This window comes from Tupaia chinensis, unplaced genomic scaffold (genome assembly GCF_000334495.1).
Source record: "Tupaia chinensis unplaced genomic scaffold, TupChi_1.0 Scaffold000527_1, whole genome shotgun sequence".
In the NCBI taxonomy this organism is placed as follows: domain Eukaryota; kingdom Metazoa; phylum Chordata; class Mammalia; order Scandentia; family Tupaiidae; genus Tupaia; species Tupaia belangeri.
The window spans coordinates 103,059-121,898 of record NW_006160040.1 but is presented as its reverse complement, the minus strand read 5'-3'; the positions used below and the strand labels follow the sequence as shown (position 1 = coordinate 121,898).

At 38.7% G+C, this 18,840-nt stretch overlaps 1 protein-coding gene across 4 annotated transcripts in view; it reads left to right on the top strand.

Annotated features, from left to right (window-relative positions):
• Positions 1 to 18,840, top strand: part of HACE1 (HECT domain and ankyrin repeat containing E3 ubiquitin protein ligase 1) — a 125,607-nt gene that overhangs the window by 98,183 nt on the left and 8,584 nt on the right. For all 4 annotated transcript variants that reach the window (XM_014591053.2, XM_006156943.3, XM_027775105.1 and 1 more), the window contains 3 exons: positions 722 to 871; positions 1,598 to 1,794; positions 11,889 to 12,020. In XM_014591053.2, the coding sequence (XP_014446539.1) occupies positions 722 to 871; positions 1,598 to 1,794; positions 11,889 to 12,020 (479 nt within the window). The remainder of the gene's footprint in view (positions 1 to 721; positions 872 to 1,597; positions 1,795 to 11,888; positions 12,021 to 18,840) is intronic.

Sequence of the window (18,840 nt, the reverse complement as noted above, 5' to 3'; positions counted from 1 at the left end):
TTTTCTTCTCCCAGCCTCAGGTAACTAGTATAGTACTTTCTATAAATTTTCCTATGCTAGATATTTAATGAAAATGGAATTTTGTCTGTAATTGGTAAGTATTGCCCTTGCCATTTTTACTTTTACCTGAGTGGTAATTAACCATTTAAACTTGATTATTTGCCACGAGGAAGTATTGATTGAATTGTAGACTTAGCTGATTTTTCCGATCATTTTAAATAATCAAATTCACAGACTAGGCCTATCACTTAAGAACATTTGTACATTTACAAAAGTTGGTTATTCTCATAGTCTTCTATTTAAGGAGTAGAAACTAGTGAATACTTGCTGCGCTGGTCATGGATAGAGGTGTGAAACAATTGAGTGCCCAGTTATTACCTATCCACATTGTCTAGGAAAGTATGTGTGTATGTATGTTTGTTTATGATCCTTCACTGCGTTATTTCCAAGCTCTTTCTCATAGTCTTCCATCTTTTTTTAAGTCAAAAGTGTTCTAAAATTTTCTTACCCTGATAAGTATGTGTGAATTAATTATCTTCTGAATTTTTAGATCCACTACCTGGTATAATTTTACTCCACAAAGAACTTTCCCATAGAAGTTTATACATAAAGTAACCTTAGCTTCATAGAAGTCATATGTGAATTAAGTAACTGCAATGAAATGATCTCTCTTTTGCATTTAGATTCTTAAGAATAAAACATGTTGTATTTATTTCAATAGGAACAACTTTTCAGCCTAATAGTAACTCCTATGTAAATCCCGATCACTTGAACTATTTCCGGTTTGCTGGACAGATCTTGGGATTAGCTTTGAATCACAGACAACTGGTCAATATTTACTTCACACGATCGTTCTACAAGCATATTCTTGGTATGGCTCTGAAATAATTTTATTTTGATTGGAGACAGCCTATATATGTATAAGACATTTCGGATCTTGAGGGAGAGAAAAATTATCTACCTTTTTTTTTTTTTTTTTTTTTTTGAGAGAGAGATTTTCACTGTAGGGCGCGTGCGCTCGCCAGACAGACAGAGAGAGACATAGAGACGGAAAGTGAGAAATCACCCCCCAGGGGGGATGGTCACGCCGCAATCCCTTCTCCTCCATTCTCCTCTCGGGATCTTGGGCACGCATGCACACGCGCCCGGCGTGAGTTTTAAGCCACCGGGTCCGGGACACGATCTGTGGTCGACTACGTGGGAGTCAAGCGACACAGCCATTACGCTAACTGCTGGTTCCCAAAATTATCTACCTTTTTAAAACACCTTTTCCTAAAAGTTTTTTTCCCCCATTTTAGTATGTGTGAATTTATACCAAGAATGCATTTTAATGAGTATATGCAAGATAATTGCAACTTTATAATAACTTTCTATAGCCATTTCAAAGAAAGTTTATATTGTGAAACTATGGAAGTCACAAAGGCATAATGTAATAGACTTCCAAATTCAGGAATTAACATCCATTTAAAACATACTGTAAGTTGGATTGTATTTTGCAATTTTTCAGAATATCTGTAGAGGGCAGTATTTTACCATTAAACAGGTAAGAAAATGCAGAAACATTTAGACTATAACTGCTGTATGTTTGCATTTGTAGGTATTCCTGTAAATTACCAAGATGTGGCATCCATTGACCCAGAATATGCCAAAAATTTGCAGTGGATTTTAGATAATGATATTAGTGATCTGGGTCTAGAGCTTACTTTTTCTGTTGAGACTGATGTGTTTGGAGCAATGGAAGAGGTGCCTTTGAAACCTGGGGGTGGAAGTATTCTTGTGACACAAAATAACAAAGTGAGTATTCACATTTTTACTGTAGCCTTTGTTTGTATCTTGGCCTGAGACTTTTTAAATTACTCTATATTTTTCTGCCATTTGCTAGAAAAACCTTTACCGTTACAAGTTTTATAACAAAATGTTTAAATCAACAAAATAACGAAGTATCAAGCTTTGAATTAGAAAGCATCATTTTAGTATTGTACTAGCTACACTAAGGCAGTTCCTTAAGCAGTCTAGAGCACAATTCAGTTGACTGTATAAATTTGGAATTTGCATTTTGAAAAAATCTGATTAGAAATATAAACTTAAGTCAAGGTAATATTCATAATAATCACCATTTCCTGGTTTAAAAGTGCAATATGAAGAGTTCTGATAGAGAAAAGAAATCCCAGTGTTTAAATATTGTATATGCTTTTTGGACCCAGTAGATCTGCTAAGACATATTAATGTGATTATTTTAAAAAATTTTATAGATTAATTTTATATACTATATATGCTCTGTACATATTATTTTTACTCTTAGACATATGTTTTCAGTTTCACTTTTGAGAATCATGTGACCTTAAAATATAAATATTTTTATATTTGTATGTACTATGTAGGATATTTGAAGTGAAAAAAATCTGGCTTTGAATTCCAGTATTATTGCTTACTAGATGCGTATTTTCCTTAGATAAGACTAAAACATTTTTTCTTTCCTTTAGTCAGATTATAATTATAAGACTGCTTCAGTATCAAAACAGCATCCACTGAACCATTTTGTAGCCTAGAGATTTGGTAAAATATGCATTATTTTTAAAAGACCAAAAAATGTAGCCATCCCATAACAACTCTTTAGCTTCAGTTTTCTTTTCTTTTCCATACAGAGTAATTGTTAGCATTTTTTTTTTAAGAGAGACTTTTGCCCTACGGCACGTGTACTCACCAGAGAGGCGGAGAGAGACATACAGAAAATGAGATATCAACCCCCCTCACCCTAGTGGGGATGGCCATGCCGCAGTCGCTTCTCCATTCTCCTCTCAGGATCTTGAGCACTCATGCACTTGCGCCTGGTGTGAGTTTGAAGTTCCCAGGTCCAGGACTTGAACCACAGACGGCTCTGTGGGAGTCCAGTGACATAACCATTTCTGCCTTTCTTTTTATAATATATATATAAATATGTTTTTTATATATATATATAAATATGTTTCTGCATTAGGATGCATACACTTGCAGGAGAGAGAGACAGAGACAAGGAGAGGGAAAGCAAGAAATCACATCTCAGGGGATATGGCCATGCCACAATCCATTCTCCGCCATTCTTCCCCTGAAATCTTGGGCACTCATCAACACGTGCCCAGCGTGAATTTTAAGCCACCAGGTCTGTGACTCAAACTGCGGTCATCCATATGGGAGTCCAGTGATGTAACTGCCACACCATCTGCTGGCCCTGGTTTTTTTTTTTTTTTTTTTGGTAGGTTTTTGTCATAAGGTGCACTTGCCAGAAAGAGACACAGAGAGGGAAAGTGAGAAATCACAGCCCTCCGGGGGGATGGGTCACAATACCTTCTCCTCTGTTCTTCTCTTGGTATTTGGGTGCACATGCACATGTGTGCACTGGTGTGATTTTTAAACAGTTGAATCTAGGACTTAAGCCACAGTTGGCCATGTCTGAGTCCACTGCCTTAACCACCATGCCACCTGCTGGCCTGACATTCTTTACTTTGTATTTTAGATAGTGTGTTAAAAAATTCAGTTTGAGGGACCAGCAGTTAGCGTAATGGCTATGTTGCTGAACTCCCATGTAGTCAACCTCGGTTCGAGTCCCAGACCCAGTGACTTAAACTCACACCAGGCGCATGTGCGTGCGTGCCCAAGATCCCAAGAGGAGAATAGAGGAGAAGGGATTGTGGCGTGGCCATCCCCCCAGGGGCTGATTTCTCGCTTTCTGTCTCTGTCTTTCTGGCGAGCGTATGCGCTCGATCAAAAAAAAAAAAACCTCTCAAAAAAAAAAAAATCAGTTTGAAAAATCACTAAATCTATAAAATTTCTACTTGAAATATCACTGTTTTTAGTTACTAAATTTGTTCTAAGGAAACTGAAGTGATAAAATGTTTATCAGATTTGCAATCCTGGTACCTAATTTATGACCATAAAAGTATGGTATACTGGGACCTAGCAGTTGGCGTGGTGGTTAAGGTGCTTGACTCCCACATGGCAAACTGTGGTTTGAGTCCTGGACCTGGCGACTGGCTTCTCACTTTTTCTTCTCTGTCTTTCTCTGGTAAGTGCATGTTCCCTATAGCAAATTTTAAAAAATTAAAAATTAATAAAATAGGGTGTACAGATCAAATAAACTATTAAAGTATGTCACATAATAAAATGTAACTGTTTTTCTTATATATACTTTTATAAAAGCAACAATAGGCGCTGGCAGGTTGTGTGGTGGTTAGGGGCACGGAATTCCCACATGGCCGACCATGGTTTGATTCCCAGACCTGGCAGCTTGCTTTCTCATGCTCCTACCCCCTTCAGTCTGTCCCTCTCTGGTCAATTTAAAAATAAATAATAATAAATAAAATAGAATACAATTAAAAAAAAAAAAACACCATTTTTTTGAGTTCTTTGGGAAGCAGTTTTCAGTGAGACCTTTTATGTACCAGGGCAGTTAATGATCTGATAAATAAAGCCAGGAAGAAAACTTTTATTCCCAAAGAGTTTTTGGTCAAACAGTGAATTATATTATGCCAGTAATGACATTTAGATTGTTAATTACTGAAAAATAATCATTCCAAACAGTTTTACAAATATGCCCAAGCATATCAGTCTACCTAGTGTTAGAACAAAAGAACATCATCTTTTTACTGACTCTCCTTATTGAGATATCTTTCAAGAAATAGTGAAGAAGAAATTAAAAGACTCTGCTGCAGTTGTGCCATCTAATAGCTTCCTCCTGGTCAGCCTAAGGCCGCATGGAAGTACGTGCTTGATTCCCGGCCCACCAAAAAAATCAGGTACACTGGGCAGCTGTGGTCCCAGCTACTCAGGAGGCTCAGGAAGGAGGATCGAGAAACATAACAAGACCCTGTCTTTTAAAAAAAAAAAAAAAAAGAGATACTCGCAAAGGAAGGTTAGCTCCAATAAATGTGTCAATTTTCAATATCCCTGGAAGAAAACTTAATTTAGATTCAAAGCCTGGAAAGAAGTTAAAATGTTAAGGATGTTAAGGAAGATCTTTGAAGGGTACTGTTCTTCATTCCACATATTCAGAAGGTGGGGAGAAGCTTATTGAAAGAAAGTGTTTCTGTAACTAGATACGGAGAGTTGGATCTCAGTAGTCTTATTTATTTATTCATTTTCCCTTTATAATTGCTTCTTGCTAACCTCGCTCACATCAGTTATCAGGCTGAGGTTGAACTAGAAAAACATTGTTGAAGTTCTTTTTTATTAATGTTATTCTTGTCTTTATGCTGAAGTTTTCTAGGTTGCAAACTTGGTATATATAAATATACTATTTCCTGTATTCCTTAATATAGCTAATTCCCCAATTTAATTGTGTTGCATCTAGTATTTTATGCTAAGAATTGGCTTGAGCAAAACTCACGTGGGACTGGATCTTACTCTCTGAGACTATGCCATCTCTTGAGAATAAAGATCCCTCAGCCCTACCAAACACTGCCTCTCTTCCTATCTTAGAGCAGAGTAAGATTTTAGATTTCATAAACTTCTCGTTTAATAGTGCAGCCCATTATGCTAATGTTAGTGGACGTGATTGTCATCTACACGGCCGTGCTGTTTCCTTAAAGCATGTAAGAAAATTTGGTGTAGTTATGCAAGGGCATAAAATCACTCGGATAACTTTATAGGTGAGGAGAAGTAGCCAGAGTGCTTTTGTACAATGTGAACTATCGGAATGCTTAGGGATAATAATAGTGTTCCTGGCAATAAGTTGTATTGGCAAGAAAATGTTCATTGGTATTAGTCTTTTTGAAGATGTACTGTTTAAGGAGGCAGGGAAACAGATTTGAGAAGCAATTTGATTTAGATTTTTCTAGTAACTACAATTACCTTTTAGCTATCTAAAAACTCATTTTACTGAACAACTCAGCAGGATTTGTGATGGCTAGGATTTTATTATTTTACTGAAAAAAAATTAATACCAAGGCTTGTCTATATTTAAATTACTTAATTAGGAGACCAACAGATAGTATAATGGTTATATTGCTGGTCTCCCACATGGCTGCCGTGGTCCGAGCCCCAGAACCAGAGGCTTGAAACTCATGCCAGGTGCGTGTGCGTGCGTGCGTGCGCGCGCAAAATCCCAAGAGGAGAATGGAGGAGAAGGGATTGTGGCATGTCCATCCCTCTCGGAAGGTGATTTCTCACTTTTTGTCTCTGTGTGTCTCTTTGTTTCTAAGGAAGACATGTGCCCTATAGTGAAGATTGCTCTAGCAAAACCAAAAAGTTACTTAATTAGTAGGAAGACTAGGTTGTGAAGTAGCTAATTTTTATAAATTGGTAATCCAGTAACTATGGGCTGGGTTACTGAAATATGGGTAATAATTAATATTAGAAGGAATAGAAGAAAAAATGAGGAATGATTAGTATGCTTGTAAACGTTAATTTAAAAAATAGAGTGTATGCGTAAAAAAGAATTAATTGATAAAAATAGAATGTAGGGCCAACCTCATGACCTTAGAGGTTAAGGGAGCCAGGTCCCATGCAGCTAGTTCTAATCCCAGCCTCAGCAGCATGAAAAACACTCCCGGTACATTGCATGTGTGCCCCAGATTCCTACAGGATAAAGAAATAGGGCAGAGGGGATTGCAGCATGCCTTCACCTCATTGTGGGGTCCTTTCTCTTTCTCTTTCCAGTGGACATGCTCTCTGCCAATCAAGGAAAAAAAAAAGAGTGTGTACTGTTTTAACAGAAGTGACATGCAATTAAAATAGGCAAGGTGTCCTTGAATAATTCAGAAATCTATTATTTTCATGCTTCATTATTTGTTAAGATTTTGAACAATGATTATTTTGTGATTCTTTTTTTCTTTCTTTTTTTTGAGAGGTTTTTGCTATTTGGTGTGTGTGCTTGCCAAAAAGACAGAGAGGCAGAAAGTGAGAAATCACTCCCCAGGGGGGATGGCCACACTGCAATCCCTTCTCCTCCACTCTCCTCTTGGGATCTTGGGCACGCACGCACACAAACCTCATGTGAGTTTAAGCTACCACGTCTGAGAATCGAACTGCGGTCGGCTACATGGGAGTCCAGCAACATACCCATCATGCCAACTGCTGGTCCCTCTATTTTTTTTTTTTTTTTAATTTGCTTCATGTGCTCATTGAAGATAGAAAATGAGAAAGTACCTGTGGGACATGGTTGTGCCAAAAGTCCCTTATTCTCCATCTCTCTCCTTTCAGGATTTGAACACACATACACACATATACTGAGCCCCAGAGTCCTGGACTCAAACCACTCAGTTGGCCATGAGGGACCTAAACGTCTTAACCACACCAATGGCTGGTCTTGAACAATGGTTATTAATTAGTACTTTAAGACTGTAAAACCAAAATCCCTTTGGAAAATGACATTCTTGTTTAGAGGAATGAAGTCTTATATATCACCTTAAACATACAGATGTATAAATAATGAAAGGTGCAGAAAATTTTTAGTACCAACAGGAAACAGTTAAAGCAGATAACTACAAGGTGGTCGTACCACAATTGGGAATCACTGCTGGTCATCACTTGGACAACTGGCCCTTGAACAGTATAGGGCATGGAGGGGACGCTGACATTCCCCACCCACAGTTGAAAATCATGTATAATTTTTGACCCCTCCCCAAAATTTACTAGTAGTCTACTATTGACCAAAGCTTTAGATAAATAACATGGTCTTTTTTTCTTAAAAAGAATTATTTAATTAATTCTGTTTGCTTTTATTATTATTTTTAATTTGATCAGAGAGAGACAGAGAAAGGGGAAGTGAGAAAGCAAACCACCAGGTCTGAGACTCAAACCACACTCGACCATGTGGGAATCCAGCACCTTTAACCACCATATCACCTGCCGGCCCTGACATAAACAGTCTTTTAACACGTTTGTATAATATATGTAACTAGGTATTATATGCCATATTCTTTTTTTTATTTTAAATTTATTCATTTTCTACATTAATTCACTATACACCATCACAACACACAAATGAATTTTCCATCCAAAATACACTGTGCATTGGCTCAATCAAGCACATCAACATACATGTTCTCAGCAAATAATTTTCCAATTCTTATGTCCTGCATACCTTGCCTTTTGTTTTGCCATCCTAGGTTCCCCATCCCCACCCTCTGCCATGTCCCATCTTCCTCCTCCATTGTCCCTGACATTCATGATTGCCCTCAATGGCTTCCGCCCCCCCCCATTCAATTGTTCTACCAATGAACTCAATTAGTCTAAGTATATCCACTAGCTAGCACAGCTGACATATCCTTACACATGTATCCAAATCTGATCCTAGGCATAAACCCCAGGGAGTAGAATGAACATATTATAAAGTAGACCCCAGTTGTGTCCATACAACTCTCTTCAGTCATCAAATGTGCATTTTTTTTTCCTCCTGCTTATTACTTTTTTTATATTAAATTATATTGCCTAACACTCATTCCCTGAGTATCATCACAACACACCAAGTGTAGTTTCCCATCTAGGATAAACTACATAGTGTCTTAATCAAGCATGTCGTCACCAATACTGTTCCATTTCTACTTTCATACATATAAATATGTTTTTTATCCTATGTTTGACCCTCAGCCCTTTCCCCCTCTCCCAATTACTCTATCTCTGCTATAGACAGCTATCCTCCAGAGGGGTCATTGAAAATGCGATACCTGCGAGTAGAGGGAGAGGGGCCAGGAGTCCAAAGTTTTTAACAATAGGGAAAATAGATTCCATTCAAGGTTGGATCAAGTGTGGGTCTCGTGCAGTTCCGCAACTGTAGGTGAGTCTCCATGGAATACAGTTTCAGGAAAGCAGTTCTGGTAAGCAGAGTTGACCATCAGTTGATGTGGCACAGCGGCCATCTTGTGGTTAGCAGGAGTGGTGTTGTGGAGGTCTGCAGCGTGACTTATCCTCTGGTATCTGGCTTCCCTAAGAATGGTAGGGTAGTTCCTGTTCTTGCCTGAGGTAATGCAGGGCTGGTATCCATCATCTTCTCACTGTCCATAGGTAGATAAAAACCTTCTCTACAGTGTATTTCTCAGTTGGTTTAAGGCAGTTAAAGGTTCTTTCTGTTGCTTATAGTTGCAAGTTCTTAATCCTTCTCTTCAGTTTCAGCTGGCTGGCCGCCCACGCGCTGGCCTGGGGGGCCATGCGCAGGCCCAGCGGCCATGCTCAGGCCTGGCGGCCACGTGCAGGCACAGGCCATGAGCAGGCCCGGGGGCAACGCGCAGGAGCAGGCCCAGCGGCCATGCGCAGGCCCGGGGCCCATGGGCAGGCCCTGTGGCCACACTCAGGCCCGGGGGGCCATGCGCAGGCCTATATGCCATATTCTTAAAATAAGCTAGAGAAGGGAAAATGTTATTAAGAAAATCATAGGGAAGAGAAAGTACATTTAAAGTGTTTATTGAAAAAAAAAAAATCTCTGTTATTTAGGGACAGTTGTATTTCTTGGGTTGGACCCTTGAAATTTAGTGTTTCTCTCTGTTTGGCACACATTTCTCTACATTAACTACCTGTGCGTATCTTAGAGTAACTGATTAGTTCCTATATAGTGGAATTTATTCCTGTGAGTGGTGGGAAGGGGGCTTTGGGGGTGAGGGTCGGTTGAATAGCAGAGATGGCAACTTTCCCTGTGCCAGATTGTACATGGAGCCACGTGGGGCTTGGGGAGAGCTGTGAGGAATTCACTGTGACATTTCTGTAGTCCTGGGAGGTATAGAGAATTCATAGCCAACAGTCATATATAGCTTGCTGGCTCACTGCCTGTTTTTTTGTTTTTTTGTTTTTGGAACAGAGCATCAGATTAGTGCCAAAAACAGATAAAGGAAGGGGGCTAAAACAGGCTTTCTCAAACACAGTGTGTTTAGAGTATTCATTCCCAGGAGGTGTGAACCATATACAGCATGTAGCTTCTAACTTACAAAGTTTCCCTTAGAAGTAATTTAAAATAGATAAATAGTATCTACATGTATATGTATGTGTGTGTGTATAGGTATGTGTATATAAACAACTTTTTAATGCTCTTTTTCAAATCTACGTAGAATCTACTTTTTGCTTATATGTGCATACATGTGTTTATATGTTTGTGTGTATATATATACTTAAGATCATATATAGTACATATACACACATACTTATCAGATACACTCACATCTATATATATGTGTGTATATATATATATGCACATATATACATATATATACATATATAAATATGTATATATATGTATATGATCCATGTGGTCTGAACCAAATATATATTTTTAATTACCATTTAAAGTTTAGGTCATGATAATTTTCTTTTTTAGAATTATTTATTTAATTTTATTTAGCATTATTATTATTTTTTAACTTGCTACAAGGCACACATTCTCACCAGAGACGGGGGAGGGAGAGAGAGCATGAGCCGCCACGTCCAGGACTCAAACTAGGGTTAGCCATGTGCGAGTCCACTGCTTTACGTACCACACTACCTGTGCCCCCAGTCATGGTATATTCTGTGATTGTATTTTAGAAGAAAATGTGTAACAGTAGCTTACCTTAACTGAGAATATGTTCTCTAGGCTAAAATGATCCACTTTAACAAGTTCTAAGTATGTGTTAAATACATTTGTTAAGTATATGCATTCATTTACCACATCTTATTGAACACTTACAAAGCAGCAGCCACTTTTTAGGAGCTAGAAGATAACAAAACAGCCCTTGCTTTGAGATTCCAGTCTCATGAGACCTTCAGTCAGAGAGACCTCAATGTATAAAGATACTGAGGCCGTAACAAGCTTGTGTTTGGGAAATAGCTAGAAGGCTGATGAAACTAGAAGTATGTGAGTGAGCTGGGGGAGAGTAAATAAAAATGAGACCAGAGAATAAGACAGAAGCTAGCTCATTTAGGACCTTAAAGACTAGGAAAGGAGTTTAGATTTTACTCTTTGTCATGGGAAGTCATTGTAGGGGTTTGAGAAAGAGAGTATGGTTTGAACAAAAGAGTTATGTGATCTGATTTTTCTTTTTATACACACATTAAAAAAAAAAATCCCTCTGGTTGTAGTGTGGAGAAGCAGCCTGTAAGGGGCAAAAATGGAAATCACCACCAAATGATGTAATCCAGGTGAAAGATGTTGATAGCTTGAGCCAGTGTGCTAGAAGTAGAGGCAGTGAGACAAGGTGGGATTGAGAATTTTTGGGGGAGTTTGAGACAAGGAAAGAGGAAGAGATATTTTCGGACCTGATTTCACCATGTTGTGATCCTTTGCCCCAGCTTCCCAATGAGGTGAGATCACAGGCACATAGCACAGCACCACCCTGTTCAGTCTGGGCTGGACACAAGCTGGGCCTCACGTGCAGGACATGCTACTACACAGCAGTACCCTCCTGCTTGTGCCACCTCAAGTTGGCCCAAGAATATTTTTACAAGTTAGATCTGGAGGCCAGCAGATGGTGTGGTGGCTAAGGCTTTGGACTTGCACAGGTCTGACTGCATGCAGTTCAAGTCTCAAACCTGGCGGCTTGAAACACACTTGGGCACATGTGGGTGTGTGCTCAAAATCTCAAGAGGAGAATTGAGGAGAAGGGACTGTAATGTGGCCATCTCCCCTGAGGGGGTGATTCCTTGTTTTCCTTCTCTCTCTCTCTCCCTGTCTCTCTAGTGAGGGCACATGCCCTATGGCAAAAACCTTAACTAAAAAAAATGATCTGCTATTTTAACTTGCTGATAGAAGGTGTGAGAGAAGTCATGCTAGGATTTTGGCATCAATGACTGAGTGAGTGATGGTTTACTGTTCGCTGAGATAATATGAATATTGGTGTTAAATTAATCCTAAACCTTAACCTCAACCTATACGTGATAAAATGATTATATTGATATATTATCTAAGTATATGAGATTTTAACAAGATCATGAAAACTTTTTTTTAATAGGCGGAGTATGTCCAACTTGTCACTGAACTTCGAATGACAAGAGCTATTCAACCTCAGATCAATGCCTTTTTACAGGGCTTTCATATGTTCATCCCACCTTCCCTAATACAGCTCTTTGATGAATATGAACTGGTAAGGAAAAACATCAGTCCTTTTGTTGTTACACAACCTAAAATGCAATCAGTGTAATTCAGAAATAATTTGGAATACTCGAGTAGAAGTGGAATAATGTAAATGAGGCAACATGGTTTCATATTCTTGTTTGAAGTTTAAGATTTGTGGTTGTGCCGCTCTGTCTTTTTTTTTTTTTTTGGAGAGGTTTTCGCTATAGGGTGAGTGCGCTCGCCAAACAGACAAGAGAGAGACATAGAGACAGAAAGTGAGAAATCACCCCCCAGGGGGAATGGTCACGCTGCAATCCCTTCTCCTCCATTCTCCTTTCGGGATCTTGGGCATGCATGCACACGCACCTGGTGTGAGTTTTAAGCCACCGGGTCTGGGACGCGAACCACAGTCAACTATGTGGGAGTCCAGCGCCATAGTCATTACTGCTGGCTAACTGCTGGTTCCCTCTCTTTTTTTTTTTTTTTTTTTTAAGAATTATTTTATCTAACTTTATTTACTGATCTGTTTATTTTTATTTTGACCAGAGAGGGACAGAGGAGGTGAGGGAGTAAGAAAGCAAGTTGCTAGGTCTGGGACTTGAACCGTGGTCAGCCATGTGGGAGTCCAGCACCCTTAATCACCACGCCACCTGCTGGCCCTAGTTGTGCCTCTCTTAAGTTTAATAACCAGATTAGCAATTCCTTAATATGAAATGGACTAAAGTGGTGATGAACAAAAATGAAGTGTATTTCTAGTATCTTTAACATGGAAATATCGATGACCCATTTTCCCATGAGGAGTAGTCTACATTACTTTTGAAGTTTTCATTTGTCTACACAAAGCAGAGGATGCTGATACTGAATTCTTTTAGTGCCAAAAAGAGAAACTAACTACAAATAATACAAATACTACTGTATTAATATATCATCTCCAGTGTCATATTTTATCATCTATATCTAACTTTATGATGCTTTATTTCAGACCTGTGTATTAATAGAATTGGTTCTCTTTGCTGTCCTTTAGTTTCTAGTGAATATTGTTTTTCCTCCTCTAACCTTCCTTTATTTTATTGTGATCTAGCTGGATTTCTGATTTTACATGATTTACATCTGCATTTTCCTCCATTTCCTTTTTCTCTTTTATTTTTGGTAATACTTTTTTTTCCCTCCTACTCTTCTTTGAGTTCTCCAATCTTTAATAGAATACATTGTTTTACATAGAGTATAGCCACTTTCTTAAAATATAATTTGGAATAGTACATTCTAGATCAATGAAAAAGTGTCCTTGGGTTTTCATTCTGTTGAATAAAAATAGTTTCAGCCTATGCCTTTTATTTTCATATATGAATAAGGACAGTGATATATGCCCTTATTTTATGTGTATATCAGTATTTTCAATTTATCATTCATATGTTGGTATAGTAGTAAGCAAAATTGGCTGATTAGTTTGGAGGTTCATCTTGACTTAGTGTCAGTTAATGTAAGTTTTGAGGGGTTTTTGGTTGCATTTTTAGCATAAGATTAGTGGCTTTGCTTAGCATAGATTCATTTTTAGCATTTAGAATGGAGTACTCTTGAGTTACTACTAGATGTTACCGAAATCTGGCTTTTCCTGGATTATACTTGGATTAAATTAGCCTTGTAAAGTTCACAACAGAAAATTACATTTTGTAGACCTTTGTATATGTAAAAAATGAAATAGCAACAACAAGAGTAATTGATGAAAACTTTGCCTCATAATATACTATTACTGGAAAGTTTGTAAAATTCTTGTTGAATTATATACACTGGAAAGTACGTGTGTCTTAAGTGTATAGCTTGATGAGTTTTAACTGACTGAACACACCTGTGAAACTAGCACCAGCCCAAGCAACAGAAACCCCAGCACCCTTTCAGTCACTGTCCCTTCTTAAGGGTACCCTTCTGACTTCTAAAAATCATAGATTAGGTTTGCCTGGTTTTTTTTTTTTTTTTTTTTGGTTTTGGAGAGGTTTTTGCTATAGGGCTTGTGTGCTCACCAGAAAGACAGAGAGAAAGTGAGAAATCACCCCTATGGGGGGATGGCCACGTAGCAATCCCTTCTCCATTCTCCTCTTGGGATCTTGAGCGAGCAAACACACACGTGCCCGGCGTGTTTAAGCCACTGGGTTCGGGACTCAAACCATGGTCGATTAGCATCGTAGCCATTATGCTATCTGCTCATCCCAGGTTTGTCTATTTTGAACTGTATATTAAGTAGGATGTATCTAGGGTTTTTTTAGATCAACTTTTTGTTTATGAGAGTCATTCATATTGTCTATGCAGTTGTGATTTGCTCATTTTCCTTGTCATATATAGTATTTTATTGTGTTTTTACTCTTGTCTTTTCTACTCAAGATGAACATTTAGGTTGTCTGTCTTCTCCCCCTTCTCCCCCAGTCTTAAGGTATTTCAGGTAGTACTGCTACAAACATTTCATTATGTATCTTTAGGGGAACATAACGTATGCATTTAGCATGTATGATAATTAATTGTTGGGGTACTATTTATTTATGTATTCTTTACTAAATACTAGTATGTAGTTTTCCAAAGTGTTGTACAGATTTATCCCCCACCTGTGTGTACTATATTTCTGGATTTTCCATATACTTGCCAGCATTCGGTATTTCCTGTCTTTTGCATTTTACCATTCTGATGGCTCAGTAGTGTTCCTTCCTTTTGATCTTTTTTTGTATTATTATTATTATTATTTTATATATTCAATTGGTGTACATCATTTAGCTTGTAAAAAGAATTTACTCAGCATGAAATACACCTCAGACCAGTCCAGTTGAGAATACTATACACGTCATCATGAACACATAATAAACCATTTCTGTGTCTCACAAATGTCTTAGGTCTCTATTTTGTTCTCCCTGATTTCCTTCCTTTTTTCTTCCTCTCCCACCCTCCTTCCACACTTTCTTCTTTCCTTTTGATTTTAATTTGTATTTCCCTGATGACTAATGAAAGTGAGCACTTTTAGGTATATTAGCCATTTGTATGCTCTGATTTTGAAGTGTCTATGTAGGAAACTTGTCCATTTTTCTATTGTATTTTCTAGGTTTTTATTACTGATTTATAAGATGCTTCATATGAGATTTTTGTCAGGTTTATGTATTATAATATCTTCTACTTTGGTATCTTTCAGTAAATAAAAGGTTTTCGTTTTAACACAATGTAGTTTATCAGTTTATAATGGGTAGATGTTGGAGTAGGCAGGTGGCCTGGTGGTTAAAGGCACTAGATTCCCACATGGCTAACCATGGTTTGAGTCCCGGACATGGCGGCTTGGTTTTTCTCTTTTCCTTTCTCTCGCTCTTTTTCTCTCTTTGGTCAAATTAAGAAATAATAATAACAAACAGAATTAAATAAATAAATAATTCTTTTTAAAAAAGATAATAGGTTTGTCTTTTTCTGTCCTGTTTAAGAAACTTTTTTACTACCAAGTCATCAAGGTATTTTCTTTTGTCTTCCTCTAAAACCTTAATTCCTTTATCTTGCACATTTAGTTCTGCTACTGGTGCATTTTTAGTTGTGGTTTTGTATTAGAACTTAGTTCAGGATTCCTAGTTTGTTTTGGACGCTGGCATTATTATTAAGCAGTGCTGATCAGATGATGAGATTATTTGAGAAAGCATTGTAAACATGATTTATGCAGTGATAATGAATGATAATAATTATCAGACACTTAGTTTTTGCCCAAGCCCAATATGTGAATTACATTTCAAATCTTTACAAGAAGCCTCTGATGTAGGTATGGTTATCCCCATTTACAGATGAGAAAAGTAGTCCAAAGGTATGGAACTTGTGCGTAGTCATAGACTGTGTGTTAGAACCAGGCTGTAAACCCGTGTTCTTGGACCTCAGGGCCCAGGCTCATCATCAGTATTGCCAGACTGCCTCTCAGTAGCATGAGTGGTAAGTGAGGCTTGGTTTTAGAGTCTTTTGTGTGACTTTGTGTCTTTCATCAGAAATGCCTAGGCTACACAGGAGGAAACTTAAAAAATTTGGTGCGGGGATCAGCAGTTAGCATAATGGCTATGTCGCTGGACTCCCATGTAGTCGACCGCGGTTCGCGCCCCGGACCCAGTGGCTTCAAACTCACGCCAGGCACGTGTGCATGCGTGCCCAAGATCCCGAGAGGAGAATGGAGGAGAAGGGATTGCGGCGTGGCCATCCCCCCTGGGGGGGTGATTTCTCGCTTTCTGTCTCTCTGTCTCTCTCTTTCTGTCTGGTGAGTGCACACGCCCTATGGCAAAACCCCCTCCAAAAAAAAAAAATTTGGTGCAAACATGTAAGCTAAATATTCATCTGAGTTAAAGGATTTGGATTAGACTCTAGATTTTCATTTAGGAGAAGGTATTTATCAGTAGTAGCTCCAGTGTCCTGAACTGGAAGAGTAGTAGCTATCCATTGTGGGTGGAAGGCAGTCCCAGTCAAGAGTGGTCTATCACATTAAAAAATGACAGCAACAGTGTTGTCATTAATATTGGGTCATCAGGATTGTCATGACGCATTTTTGCATAGAAAAATACAGAAAAATGCACCATGACCTTCCCAATGACCTAATATATCACTAATACCATTGTAGTTCAGAGGTTCCTGCCAAAAGTCTGAGGGACGTTACCCGTATTGTGCTGCTTGTGAATTTATCCTTGTTGATATCAGAGTAAAGAACATTGAGTCACATGACTATAAGGTAAGCTGACGGTTGTGAATGTACTTTTATGACTCAGTGTCTGACCATTAGTATAGGTTATAAACATTCTACTCAGCTCCAGAAAATTTTGTTTTTAGGTTTTTGCCAAGGGCATGTTTGCTCGCTATAGAGAGACAGAGAGAAAGTGAGAAATCACCTCTCAGGGGGATGGTCATGCTGCAGTCCCTTCTTCATCTTCCTGCTGGAATTTTGGGTATGCATACACATATGCCTGGCATGGTTTTCAAGCCACCAGGTCCACAACTTGAACCATGGTTGGCCACGTGGGAGTCTAGCACCTTAACCACTGTGCTACCTGCTAGCCCCAAATTTAGTTTCTTTTAAAAAAAAAGAAAGGTAAATTGCTGGTTGGCACTTAAAATATTTTTACTACATGTATTTATTGTCGATCTTCCATTTCATGTATTTTTTTAGGGTCTAACTTTTTTGTCTAGTTGTTGAATAGGATAATAAAGGTCTTCACAAAAAGTTGTAACAAGTAGTATGTTATTCATGGAATACTTCAGATTTCTTGAGAGAATATAGTCTTATTTTTTTATTCATAATTATTAACATTGAACACATACTTAATATTATTCAATGCTTACCTTCAGCCTAGAAGAGAAAAGGATTAAACTTGTGAATTGTACGAAGCATGTAAAATTCATTCTGTCTCCCTTTTTGGCATACTGATATGTATGAAGATACTGCCAAGGAACAGAATTTCCTCAGATGGTTCAAAGAAAGGAACTTTAACAAAGGGACTGTTTACAGATGTGTGGGTAGGATTATGAATACACAAGATCTGGTGAGGTATCTGGAGACAGGCAGCAGTGGAAGGCCTTTATTATCTAGATCTGAAGAGACAGGTGGAGGGCTTACTGTGAAGAGCTCTGTGAGAGCCTGAATTGCCCAGGAGTGGTCATGGAGTGGTAGTCACCACGGAGGGGACATGGCTACTGCATGTGGTATAGAAGCAAGCAGGGAGCAGGCTTCTACCTACTGCCTGTATTTCCTAGTAGCCATCCCAGCCCGAAGAGAGCACTCAAGGGATCAGTCTGTAGTGCAAAGGCAGGTGGAGAATTGGGGGTTTGTAAATGGAAAGCAGCTAGGATGTCTTTATCCGGTAAGAATATTTTATACTGCTGTGGGAGGAGGGTCTAAATCACATTCTCTATTAGCAGTTCTAAACCTTGGTCCTGGAACCCCTAATAACAAAGTTTTTGTGTATGGTTACATTTACTGGATCGGAAATTAAAACAGAAATGCATAATATTTTAATTCATATTAAAAATCCCCATTAGATACTAACATAAGTAACATTGGTAAAACAAAGATAGGGCTGGCCCAAGCCCAGTGCTAAAGGGAGCCAAATCCCATGTGACTGCCCACAGTTCAAATTCTGACCTCAGTGGCTTGAGAAAACATGCCAGGGACATGTGTAATGTGTGCCCCAAATCCTAACTGGATGGAGTAGAAGAGAAGAGATCGTGATGTGACCACATCCCACCAGGGGGTGCTTTCTCTTCTCTCTCTCTGTCACACACATGCCCTCTGGCATTTAAAAAAAGTGAGAAAAGTGGCATTGTTTTGTATTTTTGCGAATTTCTTTAATGTCGGGCTCAACAAAAGACAACTGGGATCTATCTGCTTCTGTACATAATCTGTAGTGGTATGCTGTGTAATTGAAGTACAGATAAAGAAAATCCAATGTCATACAGATAAGTTAGAAGAGGAAAACTGCACAGTGTGTGTGTGTGTGTGTGTGTGTATGATGTATATATTTTAGATGCTCAATACCATTTATTTAATGAATGAGTTTTCTTTCTTTAAAGAATGAGTAAATAGGGAACCAGCAGTTAGCGTAATGGCTATGTCGCTGGACTCCCACGTAGTCGACCGCGGTTCACGTCCCGGACCCGGTGGCTTAAAACTCACGCCGGGCGCGTGTGCGTGTGTGCCCAAGATCCCAAGAGGAGAATGGAGGAGAAGGGATTGCGGCGTGACCATCCCCCCCCGGGGGGTGATTTCTCACCTTCTGTCTCTATGTCTCTCTCTCGCTGTCTGGCGAGCGCACGCGCCCTATAGTGAAAACCTCTCAAAAAAAAAAAAAAAGAATGAGTAAATA